General features: G+C 38.1%; 1 protein-coding gene across 6 annotated transcripts in view; it reads right to left on the reverse strand.

Moving 5' to 3' along the window:
- The window catches only part of BCAS3 (BCAS3 microtubule associated cell migration factor), a 633,266-nt gene that overhangs the window by 347,784 nt on the left and 267,369 nt on the right, over window positions 1-18,113 (reverse strand). For 4 of the 6 annotated variants that reach the window (XM_066262738.1, XM_066262740.1, XM_066262743.1 and 1 more), the window contains exons 16-17: window positions 15,319-15,469; window positions 3,575-3,619 (exon numbers count right to left, since the gene is read on the reverse strand). In XM_066262738.1, the coding sequence (XP_066118835.1) occupies window positions 3,575-3,619; window positions 15,319-15,469 (196 nt within the window). The remainder of the gene's footprint in view (window positions 1-3,574; window positions 3,620-15,318; window positions 15,470-18,113) is intronic. The other 2 variants (XM_066262741.1, XM_066262742.1) reach the window with 1 other exon arrangement.

Below are 18,113 nucleotides of genomic sequence, written 5' to 3' on the forward strand. Positions count from 1 at the left end.
AAGTTATCCATTGGCTTTTACTGTATTATATAATCCAGTCAGATTAACATACTTAATTTCTCTTTCCTGTTTTTTTCCTTCAACATTACTGCAATGAGGAAAAAAAAAAAAACCCAGCAAAATTCTATTGATATTTGCTTTAAAATTATAAAAAAATGATGCTTATGTGGATAATTTTACTATGCTCTACAGACTAGGATACGACTGGTGTATCTGCGGATGGCGTGAAAGCCTTGTTTAGATGGACACAAGCAAGAAAAGAGCTGAACGGAGATAGAAGCACCGTTTCTTTTCTTTACTAAAACATAAGGGTGCAGTCAATAGCCCAGTTTAAACGCTAGACACAACACTGGCACAAGAATTAAAAAGCGGTATGATGTCTGTGTTAAAGAAATAATTTTCTTTATAGTCCTCACTGTGACTAAGCTTTGAAAAGGAATTTAGAAGTTTTCTCTCACTTTCAACTTTATTTTTCTAAAATAAGAACTAAGAGGTAAACTGAAAGTATTTTAAATAAATATATTAATAATATATCTAAAATTATTCTATTAAAATTGTTCTTAAAGACCTAAGGTTTATGTAAACTTTGCAGATAAAAGATTCTCTTCTCCATATAAATCTTTCCTTCCAAAAATAATGAAAAAATATTTTTTAATATTCTCAAAAAAAACAAGATTGTTTAAACTATTTATAGAGATCAAATGAATACTCTCAGATATTGCTAATTAAGTTTTTAAATATAATTTGACATAAGTTTTATTTAATTCTTTAATATTAACCTTGTATAATTCAGACAGATTATGTGTGAAGGAGATATTCAAATGGACTATCTTTGGTCTACATTGTTATGTATATATTTTTCTTTTGATTAGCAATTCAAAACAGCACTAGCTTAAACACAAATCCTACTTGCACATTAGGAGCTCAAAAAATTCTTGTTACTTATGCACAATATTGAAAACAAAATTCATTTTTTTAAAAATTCACAATGATTATTAAACATAAAATGTCTGCATTAAAAAGATATATCATGTGTGACTAGTTTATTTTATACAGTCATTCAAATTCAAATATCCTAAAAGATACATAATCCTTGGAATGTACAAAATAGCTAAAATCTAGATGATGGCCTACGAAATCAACTTTTGAACAAGTTTATATTGTTATCAAAGGAAAAGACATTATTTCAAACTGATTTGTCTGAAACTGCATGAATTTAAACAATTAAACTAGTTGATCAAAGCATGAAAAAGTTAGTATAAATTGTCACCTACCAAAAAGCAAAAATCTTATTTAAATATAAAAGGTGCAACTTGAAAGTAATAAAATTTTGTATGAAATTTATGTGACATTTTGAGAGGTACTGCAACAATTTCATACTCTTCCAAAATACAAATATTACCCTACAACTGGAAGTACTATAAACACAGTTATTTAGCATAATGTTTTATTTCAGAACAGTAAATAAAACATCCTCAACTTGAAAGTTAAATGTCACGGAAAAAGAGCAAAAACTGTTAAAACAAAGAAGCTCTTATAAACAACATGGAAGTTGTCAAATTTATATTCATTTTGCTGCCTTAATTTGAGGTTTCATTAAGATCTTAATGGGAAAAACATGCACCACTAGTAAAGGAACTTATTTTAAAGGAGGATCTTTTAGGCTAGCATAAGTGACTAAAAACGAGTTTCTTGTGAGCTAACGATGGCATCAAACAAACCACAAAGCAGTCTTCTAAAAGACAGGCAATGATTTAAAAGTCTACTATATTTCATATATCCCTTTCTTTAATCTGGCTCTTTTAATCTTGTTTCAACCTCAAATCATTTCTGGTTGACAAGTGCTTTTGCTTAAATTTGAGGAGCACATAAGCTGTTGAAGGAATGGACTTTTCTTATTTAACAGACAACATTTGTTAGTGTATCTCTACTTCTACGCTAAAACTTCACTCATTATTAACATGCTAAAACTCTTTTCTTTGTACTTTTAGGACATTTATCTTAAGGTGGAATTTAATTCTACATTTAGTCTACAAAGAAATTTCATCATATGTTGAATCGGGCATTTAAAAATTGACTGCTCACTGTAAGTTCCTAGGTAAGATTCATGTATCTTATTTGCTTTTTAAAGAAATCTGGTTAACAAAAAGAAAGATGGAGTTTCATGGCATTTTTATTCATTTGTGCCCTGAATTTGTTTAGAATAGTTTCACAATCTGCGTCTTAATTTTGATGCTACATTTCACGAAGAAAATTTTTATGATGTTTGTCACCCTATTCTTATATAATAATAAAATTTTCAGATGTTCCTGTGGCTGTATGAACATTGAAATTAGTTTGTGTCTAATTATACTGTACCTTCAAGCAGTATTTAAGCTTCCTTTAGTCCAACAAGAGAAAAAAAATATTGCAAGGGTTTTTTTCAGTATAACGAGACAGTATAAATAATTCCCAGTAGTAATTATGAGAACTAAACATATGAATATGCAGAACTCCTTTAAGTATTCTGAGTAAATCTATAAAATTGATAATTTACATTGCCCAAAACGTCCTTTGCCTCACTTCCTCTTAAAAGCAAAAAAATGGTATTATTCCTTTAAATAAAAAGAAATAATATTAGCAGCTAACATTTATTGAGCTCTTATTTGTACTAAGCAATTTATATTGTCAAATCATTTAATCCTCACAATGAACCTATGAGGTAGTTGCTACATGTAACTCAATTAACAAATAAGGAAACTAAAAAAGAGAAAGGTTTTAGAAAATTGCCCCGCATCATATAGGCAGAAAGAGTGTGAGTTGAGATTTAAGATCTAGGTGGTCTGATTCTGGAGCCCTTTTAACCATTGTGTTAGACACACTAGACCAGATTCTAAATGCATTCCACTATACAGCTTTACAGAAAAGTACTAAAAAGATTCTGTCGCTGTTCAATGTTCATCCTCTCTTACACAGACAAAATTATAGTTTATGCATTGTTATTTAAGCAGTTTTCGAAATAAATGAGTTATGGAGAGTAGGTTCTATTAACAAAAATAATAAATTATTTAGGAGTTTTTCTATAAAACACAAATTTCCTCATCTTATAGCTACTTAAACACTGAAAGTATTCAAAACAGAAGTGACTCTTGTTCCTTTGGTACCAAATAAAATGCAGTAAAAATTTATAGGTTATATTTAGTATACTTTAAGTATATTTATAGTCCAAAATTAATCGTGTCTTCCAATGTTCATCATGATATGTAGGGAGCTTCTGTCACTATGCTACTCAAAGCTTTAAATTTGAGTGTTAGCCCTGTCCTATATACTAGCAATATGAGAGAACTCCTAGTTTCTTTTTCGTTAAATATTAATCTGTACTTTTTAAAATTGGACTTTAAGAAATGAAGTAAACCCAAGAAAACTGCTCTTTTAAAGCCTAAATATCACCGTTCGTGTCTAATCTACGAAATATTCAGTTCTCCGGTGCATCTATCTGTGATCAGGCCATGCAATCGAAAACCACAGTACACGACAGTTATTTTCTGAGAGTACAACAAATGAATTAGGCATGCGGGACTGAACTGGGACTCACCATGGAGCTTTTATGGAAAAACACCCCGCTCCAAACAGATAAGGCCTTCATGGAAAAGGGGGAAAATGCACAAAAAATTAGAGGAAAGCTCATTCAACATTAACAAATACACGTCTATCATACTGTTATAGGGCATGGATAAAATAACTGAAAAAATTAGTACTCATAGATACTAATAAGCCTGGTATAACTAATAAAAATGATGTGTAGTAACAAATCCCTTAATTTTCATAGGGTTAGAAATGTCAAAATGTTCTCTTTCTCCTCCTTTTCTGAAACAACCCTGTAGGGTTCCTAAGTAAAATAAGACAAATTTCACTTTTGAGGCTCTTTAAAGCACAGTACAAGTTAAATGAAATAATCAGATGGAGAAAAGAGTGGGATCGGTGCAACAGATGTGTGGTTGTGTGACACCAAGTGCTTAAAGCTAGCTAAGTAAGGGCAACTCAATAAAGAATTGTACCGGCACTGTCTGCTGCTCACGGGCTGCAGTCTCAGAGCCACAGAAAGGAAGCGCATATTTCTAAGCTGTTAATTTCTAGTAAATTGAACTGCATAATACTGGTCAAAGGAACAAACACTAAATACAAGTAGTAGGACTTATTTTATAAACTTCATTCCAGGAAACTGGCCTTTCTCTTAAAAAGTGACATAAGAGATTAGCTTCCTCTACCCGGACTCCATTGGGGTAGGCTGGAATCAGTAGACTAAAACCACAATTGCTTGTTTTAAATACAACTGGGGATATAAAAATCAGAAGTCAATGTTACACATATTTCTTAATACTCCATTCGCAGTATTTAAGACATGCTATGCATATTTGTCCACACAGTCTGAATGATTTAATTATATCCAGAACAAAATGTTGCTGTAGCATCTGACATTTGGAAAGAACACATAACAAACTGAGAAGGAAAGCACACTGGCAAACTGGGACAGTTTCTTCTTCAACTTTGGTGCTAAGGACGGTTCACAAATCCAGCTAATTAGCATTACTCTCCCTGTGAATTGAGTATAATTGACTACAAACTGGAACTTGAGGATAATGTTGTCACAACATTAGATCCAACTCTAAGGACTGAAGCACAGAATGTAGCAGAAGGGAAGAGAGGAATAAGAAATGCCAAAAAGAAGAGTGAGGTAGAAGAACTGAAATATTGAAAAAAAGGAAGAAAGGGAAGAAGGGAGAGAGGGAGGGAAGGAGGAAGGGAGGGAGGGAGGGAGGGAGGAGGGAGGAAGGGAGGGAAGGAAGAAAGGAAGCTTTACAGATGATGCCAATGCAAAGCAAGGAACTCTCACAGCGAATGGCAAGACCACAACTAGAGATACAGTGTCATCATTCACATGTAAAACAGTGGGTTTCAGATATTTTTTTCATTGTGACCCACAGAAATATATTTTCAGGTGTTAGCTGGGGTGTACATAAAAACACACAACTGAAACAACAAAAATTGAAACAACTTAATGAATGCTTTCTATTTCAATATTTTGTAAACATTCATGTTAGGATTTAGTTCTAATGAAGATTAATGCATTTTCTAACAGGGCAGGTCTGCGTGGAGCCTGAGACTATATTTCTAACAAGCACCTAGGTAATACTACAGCCTGTGTCTGCAGAACCAGTTGCAAAACTGCATTCTATTCTATTCTATTTCACTAATGGGGAAAAAAATATCAAAGTTCCCTTTTCTGACTTCATGATTCACTAATTACTTCAAAAACAAAATGCTACTGCAGGTCACCCTGCACCTTGACAAACAGCGATTCAAATAACTGAGACCACATGAAAACTCCAGTTTGTAAATAATGCAGTGATGCCATGCAGAAATGATCAGAAAATGCAAGGTTCAGTATGTTTCCACAAACCTACAAATACCTCCCAAGTGATGAGGTTATTGCTGGCTCACAGTACCCAACATCTTTTAAGTTTCTTCATGCTGCAGAACACCTGAAATAATCTAATAGTTGAAATGATTCTGACAGGAGGATGGGATCTGAAATATCTACACTTAAGTTACTTCATAGTATACATTGTATCAATGCTGGATAGGTTACCATCACATTCCAAATATCAGACTACAGCTCATTCATTGTAAAAAAAATTGAAAGTTTTATCTTAGGTTCTTTATGAATTAAAGGGCTTCTCTATGACCCCCCCCCCCAAAAAAAACCTACTCAAATAAAAATGAAACAAAACCTTAAAGTTTCTACATTTCAAAAGACAGGCTGATATTCCCCATGTGTAGAGCCAGTAAATACCCTTTTCCGGGCTTAGGTTTCCTTGTATATAAAAAGGAAACACATATTAGCCAAACAAATTAAACTCAAGCTTTAAAAAAAAAATCTCCTAAATTCCTTTCCAGGCAGTAGTTGCGTATTATCAACAATAAGATTTCTATAGCCATGTCCTTCCCCACAATCCCAAAATTCAGTTAACTCTCCGGACATTGCAGTAAACAGGCAGCATTGTTAAGTTTAAAAACAGTATGGTTTCCACTGTTCACAACATAACCCAGTTTTGTGAGTTTTTAACATTCTCCTTCTTCGATCAAGTAAGGATCAAGTGGGTAACACAGCTCAAGGAAAAATCAGAGGGCTGGGGAAACAGGGTGAGAACCCGCTTTAGAATGTACACTTGGCATGTTCCCAATCTATACTCACCCACTTCTTACCCACCCCTACAAACGGGACCTCGGCCAAGCACAAGTAAAAGAAGAGCCACAAACTCCGAGGAATTAGAGGGACTGACGTAATTACAGCCTTTTAGGGGTGATGTCAGCTGTTCTTTTGAAATGTGCCTGCTTCATCTTTCTTCAATAGCGAAAGAATGAAAATATAAAGTCACAAAGGACAAGTCCATGATCCAGCTGTCTTTACCTATGACTTTCTCCTCCCCCTCCCAAATCCCATGGTTGTAGTTTTATATGGGGGTGATTAGAAAGAAGTAAAGAGTATGAGAGTGGGAGTCTAAGTCCAATAAAAATTGTCTGCATTAACATACGCAACTCAAATGATCATAGTCAGATATTAAGAATATCTGTGTTCCAAAGAGTATTAAGTTTCAGCCATCTAATAATCCTGTCATATAAAACCTACTCACTTTGTCATGAATATCTCCTTTTATTATTTATTTATTTTTACAGAGACAGAGAGAGGGATAGATAGAGACAGACATACAGGAACGGAGAGAGATGAGAAAGAAGCATCAATCATTAGTTTTTCCTTGCGACACCTTAGTTGTTCATTGATTGCTTTCTCATATGTGCCTTGACCATGGGGCTACAGCAGACCAAGTAGCCCCTTGCTCGAGCCAGCAACCTTGGGTCCAAGCTGGTGAGCTTTGCTCAAACCAGATGAGCCTGCGCTCAAGCTGGCGACCTCGGGGTCTTGAACCTGGGTACTCTGCATCCCAGTCTGATGCTCTATCTACTCCGCCACCGCCTGGCCAGGCTGAATATCTCCTTTAAAGCTGAATTCTGATAGAGGAACATGAGGACTGGCCAAGGGACTAAATATCAAGGAATATATATTTATTAAAGATATTTATTGTCCAGAGATGAACCACCTGACCATTGGTTCTCAAAGAGTTTCTTCTGCAGAGTATCAGAAGACAGGAAAGAACTGTGTTTTTTATTGTATTAATGCTACATAAGACTTGAAACTCAGATGCATTTTGTTGAACGTCACACAATACCACAAAAGTTTTGGTCTTACTAGCAGAAAACAAGGCAGATGTGAAGATTTCTTAAATGCAAGTAAAGGAAAACTAGAATTGTTTCGAATATGGTGAAATCCTCTATAACCTGACTTTAGTACTAAAAACATATTAGTAACGATCAGGTTCAGTCATTTGCTGGGTTAAAGAAAGAGTTGGAGTTTAAGAAAATATTCTATAAGCATACTCTGAAAGTCCAGTTTTACAACTGATCATATCCTATGAGAAATGAGACATCAGAATGAGTATTTATAAATATTTAATGTTCTGAAGAGAGAAAAAGTAGGAGAAAAGCTACACAACATGGTGTGGACAGCTGTAAGGCCACACTCTCTAACAGTGTATTCCAGGAGCCCCAACGACAGCTCCATTCTGCAGGCCCCTGCTAAGGAGCAACTGAAATGGACTCACAGGCATACGAGTTAGTCGCCATGTCATTTTCAAGTGTTATTTTTAATTTGTCATTACTTTTCACTGTACCCTTCTAAAGAGACCTAAGGCACTGTTGGCTCTCAAAATTATTGATCTGTAGGGAAAACTGAAGTTGAAACAGGCAGGTAAGCTAATTCAAGATATATTTAGCAAGCAATTTTAAATAACAAAATCGAGATTGTCATTAGAAAAACATTAGACAATGTTCAAATCCCGGCAAATGTGGCAGGAAAGAGTCTAGACTAGCCATAGATTGTCAAATTTCTGTAGGAACTTATTTCTGACGTCTAATACAGTATACAATATAATTTATCTCCCCCACCAAATTTATAGATTTATGGTAAAACAGAACAAACTATGGTGTGGTTTAAGTACTCTAATGACTTATCACACATTGGAAATGATGGTAAGTATATTGCACAGAGAGACGTATCCATGTCCATTCTAGTGAAAGGAAATATATTATTCATAAGTCTGCATCTAGAACCAAACATTTATAGCTTAGCTATCAAAAACTAATACCTAGAGCAGACAGGGCTGGGAGATGGAGAATTATCGTGTGTTACTATACCTGGTAAGTCTTTCTCCAAATCTTTCCCAATTAATTCTCAGAACTTTACCTATTATAAGATTTGGGGCTCAAGCCAACCTGTCTAGACAAGGTAAACCTAATTGAATTAGAAGAAGGAATAGGCCTTCAATGCCATTTACTCACCTTCACAAGTGGCAAATCTAATGGCAGATTGGGTCTACAAATTTCAACTAGAGATAATCAAATACATGCTATTAAATGTTGCTATTTCCATAAGAACAATCATCTACATTTTCTAAATGGAGCTCTTGCTCAGCCCTGGCCTAGGGCTCAACAGTGACTGAGGCTTAGAAATCAGGTCATGGGATCAAGTACACGATAGAACTCATACACTGTAAGACTAAAATATTACTATACCTATAAATTTTTATTTTTCAGATGAAGAAACTGACCTACGACACACTGGCAATGGGTGGCAGAACTGAGATGAGAGGAGCCAGGACTTCAGACTCTAAAGTCCATTTTCTTTCATTATATGATATAACCTGCTTCTACAGGGTCGGGCCCACAGCTCCTAATACCTGCTTCCAACTACGCACAGACAAATGAATCAATACAAACATGGGGTGGGGGATGGGGCAAGAAGCTACTCCACTTAAGGGGAAGGAAATCCACAAAAACAACTAATCATCTCATGTGCTTGTCACTAAAACTGGTCAGCTAGTTAAGAGCAAGGAAGTAAGTTCGTCCCCAATTATCTGTCTTTTTTATTCCCATGAAATTATACTCTGATTTTTTTTTTTGTTTTTTTTTATTTTTACAGAGACAGAGAGTCAGAAAGGGGGATAGACAGGGACAGACAGGAACGGAGAGATGAGAAGCATCAATCATTAGTTTTTTGTTGCACACTGCAACACCTTAGTTGTTCATTGATTGCTTCTCATATATGCCTTGACTGCGGGCCTTCAGCAGACCGAGTAACCCCTTGCTTGAGGCAGTGACCCTGGGTCCAAGCTGGTGAGCTTTTTACTAAAACCAGATGAGCCCTCCACTCAAGCTGGCGACCTCGGGGTCTCAACCTGGGTCCTCGGCATCCCAGTTCAACGCTCTATCCACTGCGCCACCGCCTGGTCAGGCTCTCTGATATCTTTTTTAAAATTTACTATTTTCGGCCCTGGCCGGTTGGCTCAGCGGTAGAGCGTCGGCCTAGCATGCAGAGGACCCGGGTTCGATTCCCGGCCAGGGCACATAGGAGAAGCGCCCATTTGCTTCTCCACCCCTCCGCCGCGCCTTCCTCTCTATCTCTCTCTTCCCCTCCCGCAGCCAAGGCTCCATTGGAGCAAAGATGGCCCGGGCGCTGGGGATGGCTCTGTGGCCTCTGCCCCAGGCGCTAGAGTGGCTCTGGTCGCAACATGGCGACACCCAGGAGGGTCACAACATGGCGACGCCCAGTATGGGCAGAGCATCGCCCCCTGGTGGGCAGAGCGTCGCCCCCTGGTGGGCGTGCCGGGTGGATCCCGGTCGGGCGCATGCGGGAGTCTGTCTGTCTCTCCCTGTTCCCAGCTTCAGAAAAATGCAAAAAAAAAATTTACTATTTTCTGCTTTGTGCCCATAAAGTGATGTGTATACATTAATAATTTTAGATTTAAATAAACATAAAATTAAGTATACTGATAAAAAATTATTTTGCAAACTTTTACACAGGAAGCATTAAAAAATTTATCATTTACTTGATCCATTAATTCAGCCAAATGTCTAGGAACTGTTGTTTAATAAATCCCTAGTACAAAAATTTTAACACTCCCAAACAAGGAGCAATCCTTTAGCACCTGGTTTCACTTTTAATAGATAAGGAGAACTATTCTTATTTACATGTGATAAAAACATGATGGAGGGCTTCAATCTCAGACTGGATGAAAACGGATTCTATTTGAATGAGTGATTGTTGAAACAAATGATTTCTAGCACTTCTGCCTTCATCAGTGTACACTGTCATAGGGTTAAGCAGCAGCTGTTGCCCAAACAGGCCTTATTTTCCTCCAAGTGCTGCTTCAAGGTACAGAGCACAAAGGTGTAAATACATCTGTCTTTCGCCATTTGTAGTTCTACTGGCCTCATGCAAGTCTTGCAGTGAGACAGATGGTCCTTGACACTGCACAAGCTTTCAGAGATATATATTTCCAAAAATAAGAGAGCAGATGTGAAATATGGTAAGTACATGGTTTATCCCCTGAAGGTTTGAGTTGAGGTTGCCATCTCAATTTGGTTATTTAAATATAAGATCCCAGGCAATCCTGAGAAAACTCTGTGCTAGTGGAGCGGGGGAGGTAAAGAGGGACAAATATATATCCCACATAGATGGGACATAAAACTGAGACTCATGGATAAAAGTGAAGTGCTTACTAGGGGGAGGGGTCTGAGCGAGGGGAGTAAAGGGGGACAAATATACAGTGACCGAAAATGGTTTGACTTTGCGTGATGAGCACATAACACAATCAACAGTTCAAATACTAGAGATGTTCACCTGAAACCTATGTACTCTTACTGATCAGTGTCACCCCATTAAATTTAATTCTAAATAAAATAGATAGATACATACATACATATATAAAAGAAATCTCTGTGCTAGAAATACAACCTCTTATGCTCATTTATGCCTTCAGAAAAATGTCTAGGACATGAACAAATAAATGTTGATCTAACCTAAGGATATATTGAATGTTACCAAATAAATTAGAACTTACATGTCTATAAATGAGAGTGCTGTGATCTCTTTCTATGTCATCCATATCAAATATTTTTATTAATTTTATTTTTTAAATGCTAGGAAAGTCATTTACAGAAGCAAAGTTAAGAGTAAATTAGAACTTTCAGAATGAAAAGAGACCTGGAAAATGAAAAGCCCATTTGCTTTTCACCTTGATGATCTTAATGTGGCAATCAAAATTCTCAGTAAGTATAATAAAATTTAATGAAAATAATGCAAATTATCAAAGTGCATTCTTTTTTTTTTTTTTTTCCTTTTTGTATTTTTCTGAAGCTGGAAACGGGGAGGCAGTCAAACAGACTCCCGCATGAGCCCGACCGGGATCCACCCGGCACGCCCACCAGGGGGTGATGCTCTGCCCCTCCGGGGAATTGCTCTGTTGCAACCAGAGCCACTCTAGCACCTGGGGCAGAGGCCAAGGAGCCATCCTCAGCGCCCAGGCCAACTTTGCTCCGATGGAGTCTTGGCTGCGGGACGGGAAGAGAGAGACAGAGAGGAAGGAGAGGGGGAGGGGTGGAGAAGCAGATGGGCACTTCTCCTGTGTGCCCTGGCCGGGAATCGAACCCGGGACTCCTGCACACCAGGCTGACGCTCTACCACTGAGCCAACCAGCCAGGGCCTCAAAGTGCATTCTTGAGAACTGGTCATAGTAAAAATTTTAGAAGTAAAAATAAAATAAATAGAGCCTTTCAAATCTAATGGATGGAATATAATAATATAAAATGTCTGGGATTTGCTTCAAATCTCTACATATGTCAAAAATGAAAATCAGGGAATATATTTTGTTCTTGCAAAACAAATTTTACTTTTGGTAAGGCAAATGCATGTATTTCCATGCAAATACTAAATGTTAAAATCATAAAACCACAAATTCTATTCTGAAAATTCTATGTTCAAAAGTTTGGGTGAATTATAGTAAAAGAATTATTAGGAAAGTCACAATAGCAATTTCGAATATAATCAATAAATCCTTCAGCAAGTGACTTAGGGGTATTAACTCTTGTAATCTAGCAAAAGCCAAATTATGAATACTATTATTGAAACATTTACAGGTCATTGTAATCTGTGTTAATAGGAAGAAAAAGAATAGCAGGAGGAGAGGTGGAGAAAGAACAGGGAGGTGGGGAAGGGGAGAAAATAGCAGGAGAGAGGACTGTGGGACACTGAGGCTCTGCTGCAAGTCAAGAACTCATTACAGACAGCTATCTAAAAAAAGCTAACCAAATGAGTTCAAGAATCGCTTCTTTTGATAATGTACTATGATTATGTAAGAGAATATCCTTGACTTTAGAAACTACATATTGAAATGTGTAAAAATAATGGGCTACTAAGTATACAAATTGCTCTGAAACAATTTAGAAAAAACATGGTGTGTGTGTGAGTATGTGAGTGAGAGAATGTGAATAATAAGGCAAACATGTTAAACTGTTAACATTTGGGAAATCTGGGTATTGAGAAAATAATTTTATTGGTCTTATAACTTTGTAAAGCCTGAATCTATGTTGAAATTTAAAAAATTTGAAAATAGGCCCTGGCCCGTTGGCTCAGCAGTAGAGCATCGGCCTAGCGTGCGGAGGACCCGGGTTCGATTCCCGGCCAGGGCACACAGGAGAAGCGCCCATTTGCTTCTCCACCCCTCCGCCGCGCTTTCCTCTCTGTCTCTCTCTTCCCCTCCCGCAGCCAAGGCTCCACTGAAGCAAAGATGGCCCAGGCGCTGGGGATGGCTCTGTGGCCTCTGCCTCAAGCACTTGAGTGGCTCTGGTCGCAACATGGCGACACTCAGGATGGGCAGAGCATCGCCCCCTGGTGGGCAGAGCGTCGCCCCATGGTGGGCGTGCCGGGTGGATCCCGGTCGGGCACATGTGGGAGTCTGTCTGACTGTCTCTCCCTGTTTCCAGCTTCAGAAAAATGCAAAAAAAAAAAAAAAAAAAAATGAAAATAAGTACTTATTGTGGAAGAAGTATGCTTTCTAAACACTTCAGTCAGGACATGCTAAAAAGAATTCAAAACTTGGCAAAAATAAAATAGTTTCATAATTGAGATAAAAGAATCTAATAAATAATATAACACATGTATCTTGAATATTTCCAAGCATATAATTAAATTTGCATTATTTAATTAATTAATAATTAATTAATAAAACATCTATAATACAAGAGAGTATAATAAACATGCTTTAAAAATCTTGGTATAGTGACCAAGTTTAAGGATACCAGACTTAACAGGGCGATCATTTCATAAGTTATGTAAATGTGTAACTACTCTGCACTATACTTGAAACTAATATAATGTTGAATGTCAACTGTAATTGAAAAATTTTAAATATTAAAATAAAAAAAAGAAAAGAGGCCTGACTGGTTGGATCAGCGGTAGAGCGTCAGCCTGGCGTGCGGGGGACCCGGGTTCGATTCCCGGCCAGGGCACATAGGAGAAGCGCCCATTTGCTTCTCCACCACCCCCTCCTTCCTCTCTGTCTCTCTCTTCCCCTCCCACAGCCAAGACTCCATTGGAGCAAAGATGGCCTGGGTGCTGGGGATGGCTCCTTGGCCTCTGCCCCAGGTGCTAGAGTGGCTCTGGTCGCAACAGAGTGACGACCCCCCCCTCCCCGAGGGGCAGCGCATCGCCCCTTGGTGGGCAAAGCGTCGCCCCTGGTGGGCGTGCCAGATGGATCCCGGTCGGGCGCATGCGGGAGTCTGTCTGACTGTCTCTCCCCATTTCCAGCTTCAGAAAAATACAAAAAAAAAAAAAAAAAAAAAGTAAAAAAAAGAAAAGAGAATTTATCTAAGTTTATAAAATATAGTAGCATAGGAAAATAGTGGATGATTCCTAGTTTTACCTAGAGAGAGTGCAAACGAGTTAGATTTTATCTATTATATAAAATTTCAAATACTGTATATACAAAAATACTCACTTTTTATTCCCATACAAGTATTTTAAAATAAATTCTAACATTATATGATTTCACAAATATAATTTCAGTCACTATGGGGAAGCGTATTTGAAAGAGAGCTAACTCTTTGCATTATAAAATAGCATGGCATTTAACTTTTAAAAACAACAATCAAAACACTAGAAACACAACTAAAATTAAATTCAGTAACAACAATTGTGAGTATTCTTCCACTTAGATTCAGGAATGATATACAAAAACTCCTAAGTAGAATTTAGATAATGCTGATTTGGGACCTACGTTTCCTATATTTTTCCTTAATATGCAACACACTCAGATTTATTTCTGCATCTAGCAATAAGATCATTTTTTATACAAAACCACTCCAGTAGGGAGAGAGTCAATTTCAGTGTTATGGTAAAATCTGGAGCTCAAAGGCCTTGTTCCTGAGAATGAGTATTTCTTCTAACAAAACTGACCTCTGCAAATACGTTTTAAGACAGCGAAATAATCAAGCTATTCCTTTTGCTGGAAATCCTTGAAGACTATTTGAAGTCAAGATAGGGTTTCCTCCTAACTAGCTAAATATAGAATTTTAGATAGTTTTTCCATTTCAAATTTGGCTAAACCTCAGGATTGTTTATTGTTGAAAATAGGTAATTTGCCTATTGACATAATTGTTTTCTGATACAAATGGAACTTCAAAGTTATTACACAATGGAATATCTGATGAAATCTTAGACACAGCCCCTTATTCTTAGGAATCAAAGAAATGATAATTTTGTACTTCTAACAAGTAGGACTTTTTAAAATTGTTAAATAGCTAAAATATGCACACATATGAATTGAAGTGAATCATTCAGTTGTTGAGGATGTTAATGACCAACCTTGAGTAAAGCCCAAATCTTAAGACTCTAGCTTTTGAAAACCACCCATAATATCACATTGTCCTGACACTAATGACAGATGATTATATGTAAATGATACCACAATACAGATAATTTTTATAAAGTATTGGAAACTTGGTTGTCACCTAAAGTTCCCTTCTTAGTGTTTGCATCAAAATCTGGGAGCTGTTATAAAACCAAATCATGCCCACAAAAGCAAGAAAATGAAACTGTACTTTCAGACAAAGCCACAGGGCAGCAAGTAGAGACTAAGTAGATAGGTCTGGATTTTATTAGCCAATACTCATTTTCACAACTTGTCACTGCTTTGTTTTTCTGTGAATGTGTGTATACATGGCTGTGTGTAAGGATGTGCTACACTCTGTATTTAATCTGCTGCCATTAAGTCTCGTATCGGCTGGGAATATAATCAAAACCACCCAAACAAAAAGTATGTTTTATCTTTATGTATTCAATCCTCTAAAATAGCTGTTTAAAAAGTGTCAAGCCTGAAGCCTTACCCTGTTCGTTTCGTGATGGTCCCCAATGTCATTGGCTGTTTGATTTGTGCAAGAGGCGTCAACACCATCAAGCTGGGGAGAGGAGAGAGCCGAGGATTGCCAGGATTGTTGTTGGCAAAATTATTGTAGGAATCTTGGCTGTTTAGTTTCCCTACAAAAAGAAAATAAAGAAAACATCACCAAGGGAAGTTTCCTTTTCTCAAAGGGTTTGCACTAACTCCACTAATCATTTAAGTTATCAGAGGCAGAACTGATTGTAAAAGAATCATGATTATATGGAAAAAAAAGAGTACAGGTTACACCAGGGCTCTGGAACCTATGGCTTGTGAGTCAGATGTGGCTCTTTTGATGGCTGCATCTGGCTCACAGACAAATCTTTAATAAAAAAAATAGTAACATTAAAAATATAAAACATTCTCATGTATTACAATCCATTTATTTCCTACCGCTCATGTTCATGGTTGCAGGTGGCTGGAGCCAATCACAGCTGTCCTCCTGGACAAATTTTTATTGGATAATGCGTAACATACACGGGTCGTTGTATGGCTCTCACAGAATTACATTTTAAAATATGTGGCATTCATGGCTCTCTCAGCCAAAAAGGTTCCCGACCCCTGGGTTACACCACTGTGACATGATTGTAAATAGAGACCTTAATCTTTGGGGATGGAGGAACACACTTCCTTGGTTAAATTTATTCCTATTTTAATGAATTATTTTGGGGGGCACAAGATAGAAACAGACTGCCTTCTTTTTTAAAAATCATTAATTTTTTTTATTATTGATTGACTTTTTAGAAAGAGAGAGCAAGAGAAACATCAATTTGTTGATCCACTTATGATTCTTCTATGTACCCTGACCAGGTATCAGACCTGCAACCTTGGCCTATCAGGACAACGCTCTAACCAATAGAGCACCTGGCAAGGCCAGAACTATATATTTTATTTTCAGAACTGTCCTCTTAATTTCTCTTTTCAGACCGCCCTTTCCTAATGCAAAGAAATACAAATTAATTTTTGTACACTGAAGTTGTATCCTACAATCTTGTTACTCAGCTCTACTGGTTTCTTGTTGATTTCTTGGGATTTTCTCTATAGATGATCATGTCATCCTCAAAGAAGAGAGTTTTGCTTCTTCCTTTCCAGGCCAGATGCCTTCTACTTTTATTGCCTAATACTCCTTGCTACAACTTCCAGTACAATACTAAATAGAAGTGGCAAGAGCAGACCAATTCATTTTGAGTTAATTTTTTTACATGGAGTGAGGTATGAGTTGAGGTTCACTGCTTTGAAACATGTCCACTTGTCTCATCACCATGTGTTAAAAGATTATTCTTTCATCCCTGGCCAGTTGGCTCAGTGGTAGAGCATCGGCCTGGCGGGCAGAAGTCCTGGGTTCGATTCCCGGCCAGGGCACACAGGAGAAGCGCCCATCTGCTTCTCCACCCCTCCCCCTCTCCTTCTTCTCTGTCCCTTCCCGTCCCGCAGCCAAGGCTCCATTGGAGCAAAGATGGCCCGGGCGCTGGGGATGGCTCCTTGGCCTCTGCCCCAGGCGCTAGAGTGGCTCTGGTCGCAACAGAGCGACCCCCCGGAGGGGCAGAGCATCGCCCCCTCGTGGGCAGAGCATGCCAGGTGGATCCCGGTCAGGCACATGAGGGAGTCTGTGTGACTGTCTCTCCCCATTTCCAGCCTAAAAAAAATTACAAAATATATATATATATATTATTCTTTCTCCATTGAATTGCCTTTTCACTTTTGTCAAAAATCACTTGCCTGCCCTGGCCAGTTGGCTCAGCGGTAGAGTGTCGGCCTAGCGTGCGGAGGACCCGGGTTCGATTCCCGGCCAGGGCACACAGGAGAAGCGCCCATTTGCTTCTCCACCCCTCCGCCGCGCTTTCCTCTCTGTCTCTCTCTTCCCCTCCCGCAGCCGAGGCTCCATTGGAGCAAACATGGCCCGGGCGCTGGGGATGGCTCTGTGGCCTCTGCCTCAGGCGCTAGAGTGGCTCTGGTCGCAACATGGCGACGCCCAGGATGGGCAGAGCATCGCCCCCTGGTGGGCAGAGCGTCGCCCCACGGTGGGCGTGCTGGGTGGATCCCGGTTGGGCGCATGCGGGAGTCTGTCTGACTGTCTCTCCCTGTTTCCAGCTTCAGAAAAATACAAAAACAAAAACAAAAACAAAAACAAAAACAAACAAACAAAAAAAATCACTTGCCCAAGAGAAGTGAAGGCAAAGATAAATGAATGGGACTACATCAGAATAAAAAGTTTTTGCTCAGCAAGAGAAACTGATATCAAAATAAACAGACAGCCAACTAAATGGGAAATGATATTTTCAAACAACAGCTCAGATAAGGGCCTAATATCCAAAATTTACAAAGAACTCATAAAACTCAACAACAAACAAACAAACAATCCAATAAAAAAATGGGAACAGGACATGAACAGACACTTCTCCCAGGAAGAGATACAAATGGCCAACAGATATATGAAAAGATGCTCAGCTTCATGAGTTATTAGAGAAATGCAAATCAAAACTACAATGAGATACCACCTCACCCCTGTTAGATTAGCTATTATCAACAAGACGGGTAATAGCAAATGTTGGAGAGGCTGTGGAGAAAAAGGAACCCTCATTCACTGTTGGTGGGACTGTAAAGTAGTACAACCATTATGGAGGAAAGTATGGCGGTTCCTCAAAAAACTGCAAATAGAACTACCTTATGACCCAGCAATCCCTCTACTGGGTATATACCCCAAAACCTCAGAAACATTGATACGTGAAGACACATGTAGCC

The sequence above is a fragment of the Saccopteryx bilineata genome, chromosome 2 (genome assembly GCF_036850765.1).
Source record: "Saccopteryx bilineata isolate mSacBil1 chromosome 2, mSacBil1_pri_phased_curated, whole genome shotgun sequence".
Lineage (NCBI taxonomy): Eukaryota > Metazoa > Chordata > Mammalia > Chiroptera > Emballonuridae > Saccopteryx > Saccopteryx bilineata.